At 36.3% G+C, this 16,267-nt stretch overlaps 1 protein-coding gene across 4 annotated transcripts in view; it reads right to left on the bottom strand.

The window, feature by feature from the left end:
* LOC133531175 (F-box only protein 28) overlaps positions 1–15,836 on the bottom strand; it is a 28,562-nt gene extending 12,726 nt beyond the window's left edge. For 3 of the 4 annotated variants that reach the window (XM_061869309.1, XM_061869307.1, XM_061869308.1), the window contains exons 1-7: positions 15,236–15,836; positions 13,988–14,115; positions 6,215–6,335; positions 5,274–5,463; positions 4,111–4,223; positions 1,436–1,526; positions 561–647 (exon numbers count right to left, since the gene is read on the bottom strand). In XM_061869309.1, coding sequence (XP_061725293.1) covers positions 561–647; positions 1,436–1,526; positions 4,111–4,223; positions 5,274–5,463; positions 6,215–6,335; positions 13,988–14,115; positions 15,236–15,319 — 814 coding nt within the window. In that variant the 5' untranslated portion in view covers positions 15,320–15,836. The remainder of the gene's footprint in view (positions 1–560; positions 648–1,435; positions 1,527–4,110; positions 4,224–5,273; positions 5,464–6,214; positions 6,336–13,987; positions 14,116–15,235) is intronic. The other variant, XM_061869310.1, reaches the window with a different exon arrangement.
* Positions 15,837–16,267: the final 431 nt, after the last annotated feature.

Genomic DNA, 16,267 nt, shown 5'->3' with positions numbered 1-16,267 from the left:
TGGTTTAGGCTTAGGTTACATGCTCACATAGTATATGAGTATCATAATCGTTACTATGAACGCGATTTTTTTTATTGACCTTATTATACAAATTGACTAAGTCCCACAGTAAGCTCATTAAGGTTTATCTTGTGGGTACTTAAACTAAGAAGCAGTATATGTACATTTAAGAATTTTCAGTAGGTTTCACTGGCTCCTACACTAGGCGAAGCCTGTCTCGTAGGTAACTGTTTCAGACATGAATTTATAATGATATGATTTTTTGCGAAAGCCAAGACACGATAAATTTAATGAAAATTACAAATTAGTCAAATGAAATTAACTAATTTGTAATTTTCATTAACTTAGTCAACAATATATATAATATGTAAATATTTATAAGAACTTAAATACATAGAAAACACCCATGACTCAGGAACAAATATCTGCGTTCACCACACGAATAAATGCCCTTACCAGGATTTGAAACCGGACCATTATAGGCAGGGTCACTATACCCACTAGGCCAGACGAGTCCTCAAATTTCTAGTCTTTTTAAAACTTCAAATACGTGAATTTACCTGAAATACTAGGTCCGACCGCCGGCTTCGTGTGCGTGAGTTCGCTGTAGCGTACGTCGCACTCGTCTATGCGACGCTTGAGTTCCGCTGCAAAAAAAAACATATTGTTAAAATCACTGTGAGGTTCTGAAGAAACTTAAATTATTTAAATGGAAAATATGTACGAAATGTTGAACCATTTCGCCCACGTAGTAAATTTATTCTCAAAAAAAAAATTTTATATCAAGGTCATAATCAAGGCTCAGAACCGGTTTTAAAAATAGCGGTAAATACCGGTTTATTTCGGTTTACACGAGAACGTTTTAAGAACTTTATTGTAACCTAAATAAACCGGTTGATTCGACGAGCGACGAGACGGCCGGCGGGCTCAGTGGTGTGCCACGTAAACAAAGACACCCACATAGGAATAAACCGGTTTTTATTGTTCTTAACCGGTTATTCTGACAAGAACTGTGGAAATGTTCTCCTCTTCCTCGCTTTGTCCCGGCATTTTGCAACGGCTCATGGGAGCCTGGGGTTCGCTTGACAACTAATCCCCAGAATTGGCGTAGACACTAGATTTACGAAAGCGACTGCCATCTGACCTTCCAACCCGGAGGGTAAACTAGGCCTTATTGGGATTCGTCCGGTTTCCTCAAGATGTTTTTCTTCACCGAAAAGCGACTGCGACTTCTCATAAAAACCGTTTTAAAAAAAACACGGTGTATACTACAGGGTGTTTATTATGTCACCTGCAATAATTTACGGGATGAATATATAGGTCATTTTTCACGATCTCGGGTTTGATCCCGTAGTAAGTGTTGCTCAGATAGACCTATATATTCACCCCGTGAATTGGTGACTAAATAAACAACATGTTTACAGATGATACTTACCAATGTTAGCCTCCTGCCTTCTCTGGCGTGCCAACATACGCCGTATGACGATCCGCTGCCTCCACGCTATCTTCTGGTACTCCATCATCTGCTGAAAACGGAAACCCATATAATACACTATCACCATAAGGCATTGTTGCGACTGCAACTTAATATTATATAAAAATCAATGCAGTAGCTAAACGCAGCCGTCGGGCTCGGCTAGCATTCGGAGGCTTTTTAAAAGCACCAATAGGAGCGCTCCACATAATCTGTATCGCGGCCAATAGGAAGCTTTTAAATCTAAACCTTTTGTACTGATCAAGTAAAATATTGCAAATCACTCTTTCATCATCCTCCATACTTTCAACACCTACTTTCTACATTGAACCGTTTTGGCAAGAACCCTTGTAAACCAGTACCTTTGGGGTGATTATACTTCACTTCATTATAAATCGAAGTTTTATTTAAGTCGTCGAGGCCCTGACCTGCACGGCGGCTACAGGCATCTATTATTGGACTTCTAAACTATTGCTCATAGAGATAGAGTCGATAATCCGTTGGGCTTTCAAGATGGTTGTAATTATTGTTTCTTACATGGTTCATTATCGTGTTTTGCAGTAAACCTTACTTTGTTTGTGTACACTGTGAAGTCTGCAGCAATCTTGGTTCTCGTCACAAACGTAGATACGCTCTCATTTTTAAAAAGTAGCTAGATTGCTGTGAAACTTTTTACTGTTTCGGACCCGGGTACGTCCTTAAACTACGTCCACAAGAGAGGTATGGGCATTGTGAATGTCATGCACAGCGGATGTCATTCCAGATCTAGAGCAGAGCCCAACTGGGGAAGGACCTCCTTACAGAAAACCGCAGCCAAAATAACACTAGACCCTACTCATAGTGTTGTGTTCCTGCCGGTGAGTAAGGTTGCCAGAGCTCAACGAGGGGGGGAGGGGGTTAGGGTCGGCAACGCGCATGTAACTCCTCTGGAGTTGCAGGCGTACATAGGCTACGGAGACTGCTTACTATCAGGCGGGCCGTATGCTTGTTTGCCACCGACGTAGTATTTAAAAAAACTTACAATAGAATAAGGTATATCAAGGGCTGTAATTAGTTTATGTAGCTTCAGATATCATAGTTAAAAAATACAGCGAATTTAATTTTCCAAACAAAACTTGCTTTTGCTCTATTTCGTTTGTTATGTAACATGAAAATGAAATTCGGCCGAGCTCGCTGCGGACTATTATGTGAATGGGACAAAAACAGAAACGAAAAAATCAGAGAAATGCATGAGAAAAAATATATTTTGACCAAATTTTGAATATTTTGGCCCACCCAGGCTAACACCATGCTGAGTCGGGACCATTTCGTGGCTAATATGTGTCATGTAATGTAATGTTATGTATAAGTTTCTTTTTGTTCCTCTTTCTATCTGTATATTTTTTGCCATGAATAAACTATTTCTATTTCTATTTAAAAACCCAATCCCACGAGGTACCTTACGAGAGACAAGAACTATGTTAACTATAATAATAAAACTGCTAACTCTGTAGGAACTTAGGCCCTTGGACGCTAAGCACAAAGAATTCCGTACATTAACCCGCATGTTGCTAACTCTATCGCACGCGCATAATTATATTGCTCTCCCGCTCGCACAGTGTCATTGACCACCGTCATGGCGGGACAGTAATATACACGCAAGCGATAGAGATATAAACAACGGGTCAATATACGAAAGTCTTTGTGCTTAACGACCTTACTTCTACTTACAACTTGGCGAGCTTTACTGCACGACTTGCACCACTTTCTATCCCCGCACCGCTCGCCGTCGGCAGGGAGTTCACCCTCACACCTTAGAACCTAAATGGTCGCGCACTGTGCGGTTCAAGAGGAATTTCCTCCCGCGGACGCTCCGGCTGTGGACAGAGCTCCCTTCCGAGGTTTTCCCGAGGGTCTACAGTATGGGGTTCTTCAAAAAAGGAGTGTACAGGTTTTTAAAGGGTCGGCAACGCGCATGTAACACCTCTGGAGTTGCAGGCGGCCATAGGCTGCGGTGACTGCTTACCATCAGGCGGGCCGTATGCTTGTTTGCCACCGTCGTGGTATTAAAGAAAAAAAAAAAGACTTGCGGCCTAAAGTTTAAAACAAAACTCGATTACGCAAGTCAAGTTCGAGCCCATGCACGTCAGAATTTACAGAATACCTGATTTGTCCCGGTGTCGCCGTCGACGGATACGTAGAAGTAGATGTTGTCCCATCATCATTTACTTCTACTTAGGGGTCATCCATTAATTACATCACACGAATTTCTAGGTTTTTTGACCTCTCCGCCCCCTCCTTGTCACACTTGGTCAGATTTGGCAAACCCCTCCCACCTGGTATGACGTCACATTTTTAGAATTAGGTATTACTAATATTTTATTGATATGTTTTTGATAAAACAAATATAAGTAATTTTATAAACAAAATCGATTAAGAAAGAAAATTAAACGATTATAAATAATTATCGTTACAAAAACCCGTCATTTAACTTAACGAATAAAAAAAGAAAATCGATTACTGATGATGTTAAAGTGACGTCACGGTTACTAATTTTGTGACTTCCCCTCCCCCTTGTCACTTTCTTGACCCCCTCCCTCCCCCTAAACGTGTGATGTAATTAATGGATGACCCCTTAAGTTAATCGATGAACTCACTTTGTTGTGGTACTTCTTGTACTGTGTTGCGAGATACAGAGACAGCTTGGCGTTCAGTATGGAGCGACGGCGAAGTGACGACACCTCCTGACGAATCGCGAGCGGAGAGAATACTGTGGACGGAGGTAATACTTATAAGGATTTGAGGTAGATTTTGAGTCTGCCTTTGATCACGAACGTAACGTCACGTTCGAAACGTTAGGCCTAATAATAAACGTAAGTGCAAGCTATTAAGTCCCGTTTCAATTTTGAAATTATGAGTGAAAATCGTGTTATTTTAAATCAACCACCAACCGAAAATATACCTTTACACTACATATGGTGCTACTTTCCCGCTCGCGTGCGGGAATGAACACTTTCCGTGCATACGTCGAAACTTTAAAGAGCCATATGTACTGTAAAACGTTGTACGATACACGTGCGAATAGTAATTCGCAACTCGTTTCGACTTAAAACACTCGCTTCTTTAATTTATCCCCACTCATTGTGCGAGTTTCCTATTTTCTGCACTTGTATCGTAAATAACTTAAAAGGAAAAAGAATATTTGGTACAATATTCTATACGATACGTTGTTGACTTTATTTTAACATTTGATGACAAGGATTAATCGCCAGCTACACTTTGCTAAAGACATTCAGACAACCCCCCGTCAAAGCGATTCCAACAAGCAGAGGCGTTTCAAATATCACACATGCATTTACCATTGTAAGAAAAAAATTATCTGTCTCTCTAACTATATCTGCGAAATGGAGAGTGGCCAGTGGAAATAGTGTGAGGAGAGCCTCGTGTTAGCAAACGGCCTAGTTTCACTCGGCCGTTAATCACATACAATCTCCGTAATAACGTCGGCACTATTTCATACGACTTCGGCGGCATGCCTCTGGTAGTCTCAGGGCGTTTGAAGCCACACACTTCTAGATAGTTTCCAAATTTAGCAATATTCGGACTTAGTCGCCGCTAAAATTGCTATATTTAGCAACAAAATTGACTATTTTTCTCTACACCCCCACACATTTTGGCAACTTTTAATTACCATGTGGTCTCGGCGGTATACACATTTGAAGTCATGCGTGGGAAATAAGTAGCTAATTTTGAATAAAGAAGAAAAAATTGCCAATTTTTTGCTAAACTTTACAATCAAAAACTGGCAACTTTTACTTACCATGTGGTCTCGGCGGCATAGGCGCGGCCTGCTGTTGCAACCTCGCCCTTAGAGCTGGCGATATCTTGTCGTCGAAATGTTCTATAGCCATGCTGGAGATGTCCCGTAGTTCCTGTAGAACCTCGTGGGCTCGTGGGGGCGATTTGGAGTTCTCGGCTATGTGTAGGACGCGGCGGATTTCGTCAATCACCTGAAAAACGATATAAGTAATTAGCATACTATAAAATAAACGATTATATGATGGATAGGGGCATGAATAGGATCTTTGGCAATGATAACTTGCTGCTGCAAATTTCATTTTTGGTACAGTCAAGTCTGAAAATATTGATACGAAAAATATGTCAAAAATATGTATACACTACCTTAATATATGGGCAATAAACAAACAAACATTTATTCAGCAAATAGGCCACAGGGGCACTTTCACGTGTTATTTTTTACAATAAATAACAAAATACAATTACAAATATGGAATTAGAGATGTACAGATGATCTAATTGTCGAATTATACAAAAAAAAATATGATAAAATGATAAAGTCGTGTAAACATATTTTTGGCACTTTTTTTCGTTTCGATATTTTCAGACGTGACCGTACAAGCTTTTATCGCTGACTACTTTTCTTTCCACTGCCGACCAATACTCATCAAGATTATTCTAAAAACCCCAAACACAATTAGGCCCAAGGCCACCACCTGTCTCCATCATCAAATCAGCTCGATGGTACCATAACATTGCATTGTCACCCGACTTACACATGTATGGAAAACTTCAGCTCAATCGGAAACTGGGAAAATGGGCCAACTTTAGTTTTCAAGATTTGATCCACACAAACATACATACCAACAGGGCAAGTTAAATAAAAGCTTGTAAAATCGGAGCTTTTCCAAAAAAGTAAACAAAGTAAAGTAAGTAAAGTAAGTAAGTAAGTAAGTGTATTACCTTTCCCGGTATAAAACAGCAAACGCCACTGTCGATAAATTTGGAGTATGTCATGTTGAGCATCGATATACGCGTCTCAATAGACGTAAGGATGTCACAGTGGCGGGCCAAGGGGTGGTATCTGAAATTTTAGGAAATTTATTAGATTAGACAGTTTTTGACTTTAATAAGAGACTAAAGTTAGACTAATATTAATAAGACTAAATGCAGCATAGTATTTATAAAATTGGCTTTGCTGTAATGCTCCTAGATATTCATGATATAATTTAATAATAAAAAAAAAAACAATATACTTTTAAGAAGAAAAAAACATTCACAGTTTCGTTTTTTTTTTTTCTAAAGCGTTACTTGTACTTTTAACTGGATTAGAATTAGACACAATTTTGATATGTCATGGGAATATAATCGATTGGCATCAACTAGCAAAAAAATTTGTTAAACTGACAATGTCTGTACATCTGTCAGGTTCTGTTGGTTGCATTTGGTAAATTTGGCAGTACATTTGGCCATTACATTTTTTTTATACTACGTCGGTGGCAAACAAGCATACGGCCCGCCTGATGGTAAGCAGTAGCCTATGTACGCCTGCAACTCCAGAGGAGTTACATGCGCGTTGCCGACCCTAATAACATTAGTACTTATAAGACATAACAATACTATATTACATACCAAGGGCAGTAAAGTATGAAATGTGTTAGATCACATGTAATTTTCGGCCAAGGCGAAGACGAGGTCGAAAAACATGAGATCGGAGGCTTTCTTATTTATCTCTGTCCGACGGAGCCGGAAAGCGAAAACTTCGTCTGGCGCAGCGGGCCGAAAGTTGACGCTTTCCGGCCGGAAGACAGAGAAAGTATAATCAAAAAGAATTGATTGCAATAGAGAGGTAGTCTAAGAAAAAAACGTGCTGCTTAGTTTCACATCCAAAACAGATGGCGCTGTACTGTCACTCAATTGTCAAACGTTAACTTTTGACAATCAAGAGTTACCGCAAAATGTATGAAGTACAGCGCCATCTTGTTTATGTTTACCTGTCAAATTCGAAGCACAAAATTGTGTTAGATTTTATGCATCTTACTCAATCATTGGTATAATGCAGGAATAGTTGCCAGAGTAACACACGATATGACCTAATCACTTAAATATCCTATAAGGTAGAAGTACTAGTGCTCGACGCTGCACTAGTCACCGATATGGGCACTTTATTTCATGGAAATACAGGTTAAATTTGAACAACGAAGATTTTTCTGTATTCGAACTTAATCCTTGTCACTTTGACATAAAGTGCCCATGTCGAGTACTAGTGCAGCGTCGAGCATTAGTACTTCTACCTTAATACGTGTGAGTCATTGGCCATTGCTGATAATGACGTCAAGTTACAATTCAATTCAGCAAAGTTATAATATCAACTTTAGCAATTTTATAAAATGGCTGAATTTAATATAAACTAATTCATAAGAACTGCTATATTCACACCACTGATTTCCTTTAACTTTGGTACTTACACCAAAGAGAATTTGAAATAGAGGTGGGTTGTCAAAAAAAACTTTGTAGCCACAGTAAATATACTGCCATATTTCGACGCATGATTAAAACTTTTAGGACGCCATTTGACTTTGATCCTTATTCTTTCACTGATATGTGTTAAATATCTAAAAGTGGCGCCATCTAATAGATCATAGGCCAAAGGTATGGGGACATTGTATCGAGCGACTCAAAATCTCATTGCTTATACTCAAGCAAGAGCAGCATCGCTAATTTTTAATGGATATTCATATTTATATACAATGTGAGCCTTTGTCATTTCTCTCAAGTGGATTCTACATTTAGCTTTCAGTGGCGGAATACTTCGTTATTTTGTGTGTTTTTTATCTTCACTTAATGTTGTATAACTTTAAATTATTACTATAATAAGTTCTTTATTTACCTAGTTCAAGTAATATGCCTGATTTAAATAGTACATTACGAATTTGATACATTAAATATATTGTGTGGTACATACAAAATAGTACATTATGAACGTTGTTCGGCCGTGTTTTAATTCATCAGTTTCATCACCATTCGTTGCGAATTTCCTATTATCTGCACTTGTATTTATTTATTTAAACTTTATTCCACACATAAAGAAAAATATACAAATGGCGAACTTAATGCCAAAAGGCATTCTCTACCAGTCAACCATTGGGTCAAACAGAGACATTTGTGTATGTTGGTGCAGGAAAAAATAATAACAAATAATAAGGAGAAAATTAAACGTGAAGTCCAATAATATTAAAAATATATGAATAGTTCAATACTACTACTTATGATGTATAAAAGATAGACTAATACATATAATTATGTACATATACATGATGGTGAACCTTATTTAAGTTCTTCTGACAGAAGATGCCTCATGGCATTAAGTTCGCCTTTTGTACATTAAGTTTTTCTTTTGTGCAATAAAGTTTTAAATAAATAAATAAGATGCTTGCGAAGTAGCCGATTGAAAACGGGTTTGCTTGGGGCTTGTCGAATAAAAAGAGGGAGGGAATTCCAGAGACGGATTGCCTCAACGGCGAAAGAGTTAGACATAAAACCAGTACGGTACGCTGAGAAGGAATCGAGAGTTTGTATCGTAAATAACTATTTCTTTACAATCCTAAAAAACATACTACTCATTAGCAATGTTTCTAGAAGATAAAGTTAACGACTTAAAGTATTAATAAATAAAATGTCACACGTGACTTTAATACCTACATAACTAATGACCTCAGAAACGTGAGGTTGATATCATTGTTTGTACAAGCTCATGCATATGTAGGTATAATATATATATGCAAAGCATTATACATATATGATCACTGTTTATTTGTTAATGTTATATATCTACCGTCGCCGTCGACGGATGCGTCTAGGAGGACATCATCATCATCATTATCATCATATCTACCTACTTTTTTAAGATTAGAAAAATCTTGTTTCCTGTGAAAAAAAGTGTTATATATTTTTTATTATGACAAAGCTAATTGGCTATAATTTCTTAGAGTACATATAGTGCTACATTACCGCACTAGTGCGATAATTAGCACATTACGTAACTATGTCAAAAATTTAAAGGGCCATATACCTACTGTCAAACGTACGATGGGTGGATTTCATCAAAAAAAATTTCACCATACAAAAAATTATTTAATTTTTTTTATTCAATAAATGCGAGAATATCTACTCTAATTTGTTATGTGATATTTACTGAGTAATTATGTTAGATTTGTATGCGAAATGATGGCATATTTTCGAAATTATGACCTTTGAAAAATAATAACACGAGATGGTGATGACCACGGTGGTATGGTAATGATTTTATTAAATACGGGGATGACATCATGTGTATGGTAATGATGTTTTATTAAAAAAAGGTGTAAATAAAACAACTTTTTTAAGCATATCAACAAACATGGGTATTTATTTGAATTGTCAAATAATAAATTTACCATTTTCATTGTTCTATATTACCTTTATAGGCACTTAAGAACAACAACATCAGCAACATGATTAAATAATCAACTATATGGTTTTAACCAATCTTCTATTCTTAACATTGTAGTTTTTAGTGCCGATTATTATAATTTCGGTTTCGTAAACTTTTCTCATCCTTAATCACTTCCTTTTTCCGTTTAATAATTCGAATTGTAATGCCTAAGGCATCCATAATATGATAAAATAATCATCTACTTAGTTATAATCAGTCTTCAATTCTTAAACATAGTATTTTTTCGTAACGATTATTATAATTTCTGTTTCGATAACTTTTCTCACCTTTAATCTCTGCCTTTTTCCGTTTAATGATTAGTATTGTGATTCTTTAGGCACCCATAATACGAAATAATAATTATCTACTTAGTTATAATCAAAGTATACTTTTTTCGTACTGATTAGTATATAATATCTGTTTTGAAAACTTTTCACACTTTTAAAATCTTTTTTTTTCTATTAATGATTACTCTTGTGATGCCTTAGACACCCTTGTCATGATAAAGTAATCTTCTAAGTACTTAGTTCTAGTTTTTTATTTATTTTTAGCATTGTTCTCTTTATCACTTATTTATCCTGTTATCTGTCAAACTTAAACTAATATTACTGTTATATAGATATCTTTTATATATTTGTTTTTTTATTCTTTGTCTATAGCTTGATTTTGTAGCTTTCCATTTTTACTTATCAGTATCAGTCAAGTTTTACATTTTAAATAGTGTATTTAATCATCATAGAATACTACTTGATTAAATGTTTTTTTTTTTACTTTATATTATCTATTTCGTATCATTGATTCACAGAATAATATTCTCTCCGTATTTAATAGAACTACTTATTTATGGATTTCGTATAGAGAGTGACTAACTTGTTTGACAATATTTTTATATTTGATGGTTTAGCTACAATTTTGTTCCGAACATCTGAAGTAAGATGGTAAATTCGTGACATCCGAAAGAGTTAATTGCTTGGTCATTTTTTAGCGTTGTGACCTGACTTTTATTTTTAGCTTAACTCTTGGGTTTTCCACAGGAACTTGTAATTGCTATAAAGCGTAAATGTTTTCCATTACTGCACACCTGTCCATAAGTGCATTTGAAACAACTTGAAGTTCTTAGAGTCAATCTGTTACAGTTGCGCTGCCATAAAACATAATGAACTTTCAGACTGCCATTGAATGTTTGAAGTTTATCAGCAATCATCTTTACTCTGTTCTCTACTTCAGTTTTATCAACAAGAATCATTGTTATATTGGTGCGTGGTTGTACGATAGTTATAATTTTTTCAATAGATGTTATACCTATCCGTGCTATGGTTAACTGCAAAATCAGCCGTTCTTTTACCTATTGAACGATCCCCATCAGCAGTGCCTTTACCGTGCCCAGATTAGGTGTAGTTCCATGTTATTTCGGTAATTTGTGGAAAATCATTGGACCATTATATGAAACATATATTTATTTCGGTATTGAGATATCGGTGAGTCCGACTGAAAATGTAATATGTTTATAAATGGATTATTTTCCATTGCTTTATTGATAAGTGGTATGAGGTGTGCCCATACGGCTGGAGCGTTGGCTTTAAACATTCGCTGACTGTGTAGACTGAAGTTGCTTTTATATCACTTATTTGGAAATCAAATGCATGAATGACAGCAGTGTGAAGACAAAGTTCTTTACGGCTACCAACGAAATGAAGGGATTGAACTTCATTGGAGGCTTTTATTGAACAAATTTAGAAAAAACGTCATCACCGTACATATGGAATCACAACCGTCCATTGCTTGAGAGCCGGTAATGACGGTTATGGTGTTGACGATTTTACGCATTTATTGTAGATTGTTTTTGAACACTAACATTCATAACGACAGGGTCATGACACCAGTATGTTCCCTTAGAGTCACATTATCGTAGGTAATTGATTTTAATATCAGACAAGTACATACTGTAAACTTCTCCTGGATGGTTATGAAGCAACAGCGTGACAAATCCCTTTTTGAGGAACAGATTTCTATATTTTTCTGCTTAGCGCGCGCATAAGGAAACGTGTACTCGCTTTCGTTGCTTAAGCCGAGCTGAGGAAGCGGGCGGCGGTACGCCCCGCTATATTTTGCTGTATAAATACATAACTACCTCGACTTTGACAATACGCTGACGGTGTTGACGAATACTCGTGACAAAACTTTATTAAATTTTTAAAGTACGTACTCGGTGACGGAATAATTTTATATTTTTTTATATGTAAAACAACACCTTCGATGATCTAAAAATGAAAAATAAATCGCAATCGTACGTTAGGTATTCGACAATTTTTACCACAAACAAAGAGGTTCAGATTTTTTTGGTAGACGGTGATGATTTTAGACACATGAATCATTTTATTTAAAAAAAACTGTTCATTTATCGGAGTTTTTAATTGAAGGAACTTTAAGATGACACCACTTAAAAACAAATAAAAAAGTTGCAATACGTAAAACCTACTAGTTTTTTTTATAAACACCGAAACGTAACTTTTCGCCGGAATTTGAAATCCACCCACGATACATGTACGAATAGGTAATTCGTAACTCATATCGATTTAAAACACTTCGGTGCGAATTTCCTGTTTTCGCACTTGTAGCGTATTGTACTATAAAAAATATTAAATATATAAAATAGTTGCGTTACTTATTTACTGACTTACAATACAGAGCCTAAACTCTTGAAGGTAGCATATTTTTCAGGTTTAAAGATTTCAACATGAATGAATCTATGGGTGCAAATAGTAATTAATAATGTTTTTTTTACGTTAGGGAATAGAGACGATATGATGCATGCAGGGTGAGAGGCTTGCTTGTACAGTCGCCATCAGATATATCGGAGCAACCAAGGTGCGCACTAATATCTGAACACGCCTCTATTGCCACGGCGTAAGAGTGCGTGTTCATATATTTTTGAATATAATATATATTTATATTTTTGAATATCTGATGGCGTCTGTACATACAAATACGTTTTCCAATTTTTTACAAAAATAGTTATTTTCTAAGTCTCAAGATGGGAGTGTGGATGGTTAATAACAAATATATATTAAATTTATTTGTTTCAATACAATATGTAGCTAATCTAATGTATGCAACACATTTATTCATACATGGCCACTGAATGTTTATACATTCATAAGAGATCAAATAACATGCATCATAATCTTATAATTACTTAGTCAATCTTATAAACCATATCATTATATATTATAATCTCTTGAGTTCTAGAAGCAATCATAATGTGATTTTTCAATCTGGGACCCTCCATTATTTAATACCCTAACATGTTTTTTTTTTTATAGTACGTCGGTGGCAAACAAGCGTACGGGCCGCCTGATGGTAAGCAGTCTCCGTAGCCTACGGACGCCAGAGACTCCAGAGGTGTTACATGCATGTTACCAAGCCTAACACTCTGCACCCTCTGCTCTATATCTGAAATGGCATCCGCTGTGCCCTACCACACAAAGCGTGATGATATTCACAGTGCCCATACTTTTCTTTTGGCCGTAGTTCAAGGACATACCCAGGTACATATGTTTAACTGAGTAAGTGAGTATATACATACCTATAACATACAAATATATAAAGTGTTAAACAACTTTGTGAGTAGAAAATGGTGCGAAATCCAAATTTTCAATGGGACAATAACCCTTTTTTGCCTAATTTTTTTAAATTTGCCGCTTTTTTCTACTGACGGGAATGGTTTCACTAATTTTACGGGGATGGGCTTGACTTATGTTAAATAATTTTACAGATTTGGAGCATAATTACCCACAGTGGAGTAAAGTAGGGTCATTTTATTGTAATCCAGTTGTGGTTTTTTATTGTAATCCAGTGAGATCTACGTATGCCATACGATAAATAAAAAAAGTTGCTTGCCTTAACAATCTGTCATCCGCTTTCTGCTCTTTTTCAATAATGTTGGCACAATGTCAAATATGTCATGTCCTGTGTTCGTCTGTGTCATTCATAATATTTGTTTGTTTTAGGTTCCCAGCCTATCCATTCACATATGTAAGTCAAAATTTAAACAAACATTCCCTTGTAACAAGTCAACAGTTTACACCTTGACATTGGCAGAATCCACCATGTTAAAATTGGCAAGGAGTAAAAGCCATTTAGGGAAAAAAATAATAAAAAAAAGCACTATGAAATAATAAAAATAAGCATGTTTGGTTAAATTATTTACTTATCTACCCATTGAAATGAAATGTAAAAATGAATGACTCAATAATATTTACCTGCGCTCTGACTCCCTTCTTGGCAGCTGAGCTTTGACAGTCTTGAGTGCGAGGGCATGTCGTCTCTCTATCATTAGGAACCCTCGGTTAAGCATTCGCATTGACAGCTCATTGAACGCCTTACATACCTAGAAACATGCAAAGTGTACAAAACATTTTTGTGACAATTTCTCTTTTTCTTTTCATCCTAGTACCCTCTGTTGGGGTGTAAGGCTTGAATCATCTTTCACCGACTCTGATCCTGGGCAGTTTGGGTAACCTCCTCCCACCCCATTGTCAATACACCCAACTATTGCTCAACGGAATGGTGCCAAGTAAATGTGGAGCGACCATGTGTGTTACAAGTTTAATTAAGGAAATTAAAAAATAAATGTGCAAGTAAACATAAAAAAAATTTATATCACTCCCATATCTGATGCAAATCCAATGGCAACTCATATTGTAGTTATCCATCAAACAGTGTAGTCCTACACATCACACTATAAAGTTAATTGTACATATACTGGAAAATTAACCTACTAATTGTAGTCATGTCACAAAATAAATAATAGTACTACCATACAGTAAAGAAACTTCTTACAAAGCTGAAGTTTGACAGTGACTGAGGGCCATATCATGTTGTCCCTTTCTAATAATTGCTCAGACCAATGCGGAGCCAAACTGAACAGAGATAGCCAAAATGTCCTCCCCCAAGTTATGTAAAAATTAGGTCCCTATGTCCCGAGGCATGTCTACACTGGCCGGTTTGTGCATGAGGCAATTTCCTCGTGCGTATGCTCGCTATGTGTGGACCCGCCTAATAATTCAAATGGATTAATGCATTTTACTTCAAAACTATCTTACCTTACCATAAAGTATTTTATTTAACATTGCTTACAGGAAAGGCACTCTTTAAAAAAAAACAGAATAGAAAAGCTTCTTTTAAAAGTACCTATAATATAATGTAATAAAACTGCTAGTCAACTTTTACTATTTTAATTAAGTTTTTCTGGTAGTTTCCGTTGCGATTTGATAAATCAAGCTTTTATTCCTTTAGTGCCAAACCTCAACAGTTTCTTGTTGAGGAGGTTTAAAAAGTGGTAACCAAAGAAAAACTATTCATGAAACATTAAGAATGCATGCTCCAGAAAAAAATACTTATGTAATGAAAAAAATTGTATATAAAACAATTATAAGAGTCAAAATATACAAGTTATACTCAATAAAGTACTAAACAGCCTATTCTCTAAATAAATACTAGGTACTTACCAATCTATTCTTCGCGATTTCGTCATATGTTAAATATGACAGAATATTCTCAATCATAACAACGGGCAGATCAAGTAAATCCATGTTTGCTCAGTTTGCAACCGACGAACACTAAAAACAACACGCCCGCAACTTAATTTTAGTGCATCAGCGGCAAATACATTGCGAAATTACTAGATGAGGGGAGTTCAAAACTTCTATTCTGGTCTAGAAGATTTGTTTGATAACATTGGCAGTGTCTTGCTGTCTCAGCTATTTATAGCGTTGGGTTGGTGCATCCGTAATAACAAACTCACTACTTTAAGATTTAAAAGAAACTTAGTCGTATTATCACTTTCATTGTTTTCAAAAAATACCCTTTTCTTTTGTTATAAAATTATCACGCGAACGAAGCACTGACAAATTAATTCAGGTACGTTCCGAAATTCGGTGTGGTACTAAACATTTTGATTTGAAGTATTCGAATTGTTGCCATGAATTTGAATTGAATTGAATTATTATGATTTGTAGTAAAGCGTCTAGCACTGCCCTTAGGTGCCATTACATCCACACTTCATCAGGCCTGAAGCGCCAATTATATCCACCCTTCCCGATTTCGGGCCCGAAATCAGTCCCGATTTCGGGCCTGATAAGCGTTTTCGTTTCATGGAATATCAGAATGTAAAAAAAATACCTTTTCTCGAATTGCCAAAAATGTTCAGTGTTTGATATTTTTGCATATGAACCATTTTTTGACATTTCAAATATTGTAAAGGATGTGCTGATATTCCGTGAAACAAAAGAATAATACTACGGTCGTAGTTTTGAGAATACAAAACTAAGATTCCATCATCCACCAACAATTTCCTAGTACTTACGCGCGATACACACGGTGACAGCCCTCATTCAAACTGCCGTGCCGTCAGTCGGATCGAGACGTCATTTGGAGTGAATTGTCAAAATGAGTCACTGTGATTGGCTGTAGCGCTGTCACTTGAAAACACATGACAATCAGGGGCCCTACCGCGAAAACTAAATTTCGCAAATCTTTCT

The sequence above is a fragment of the Cydia pomonella genome, chromosome 24, assembly GCF_033807575.1.
Source record: "Cydia pomonella isolate Wapato2018A chromosome 24, ilCydPomo1, whole genome shotgun sequence".
Classification (NCBI taxonomy): domain Eukaryota; kingdom Metazoa; phylum Arthropoda; class Insecta; order Lepidoptera; family Tortricidae; genus Cydia; species Cydia pomonella.
Note: the sequence above shows the minus strand (reverse complement) of the source record. Positions and strands in the feature narration are given on the sequence as shown.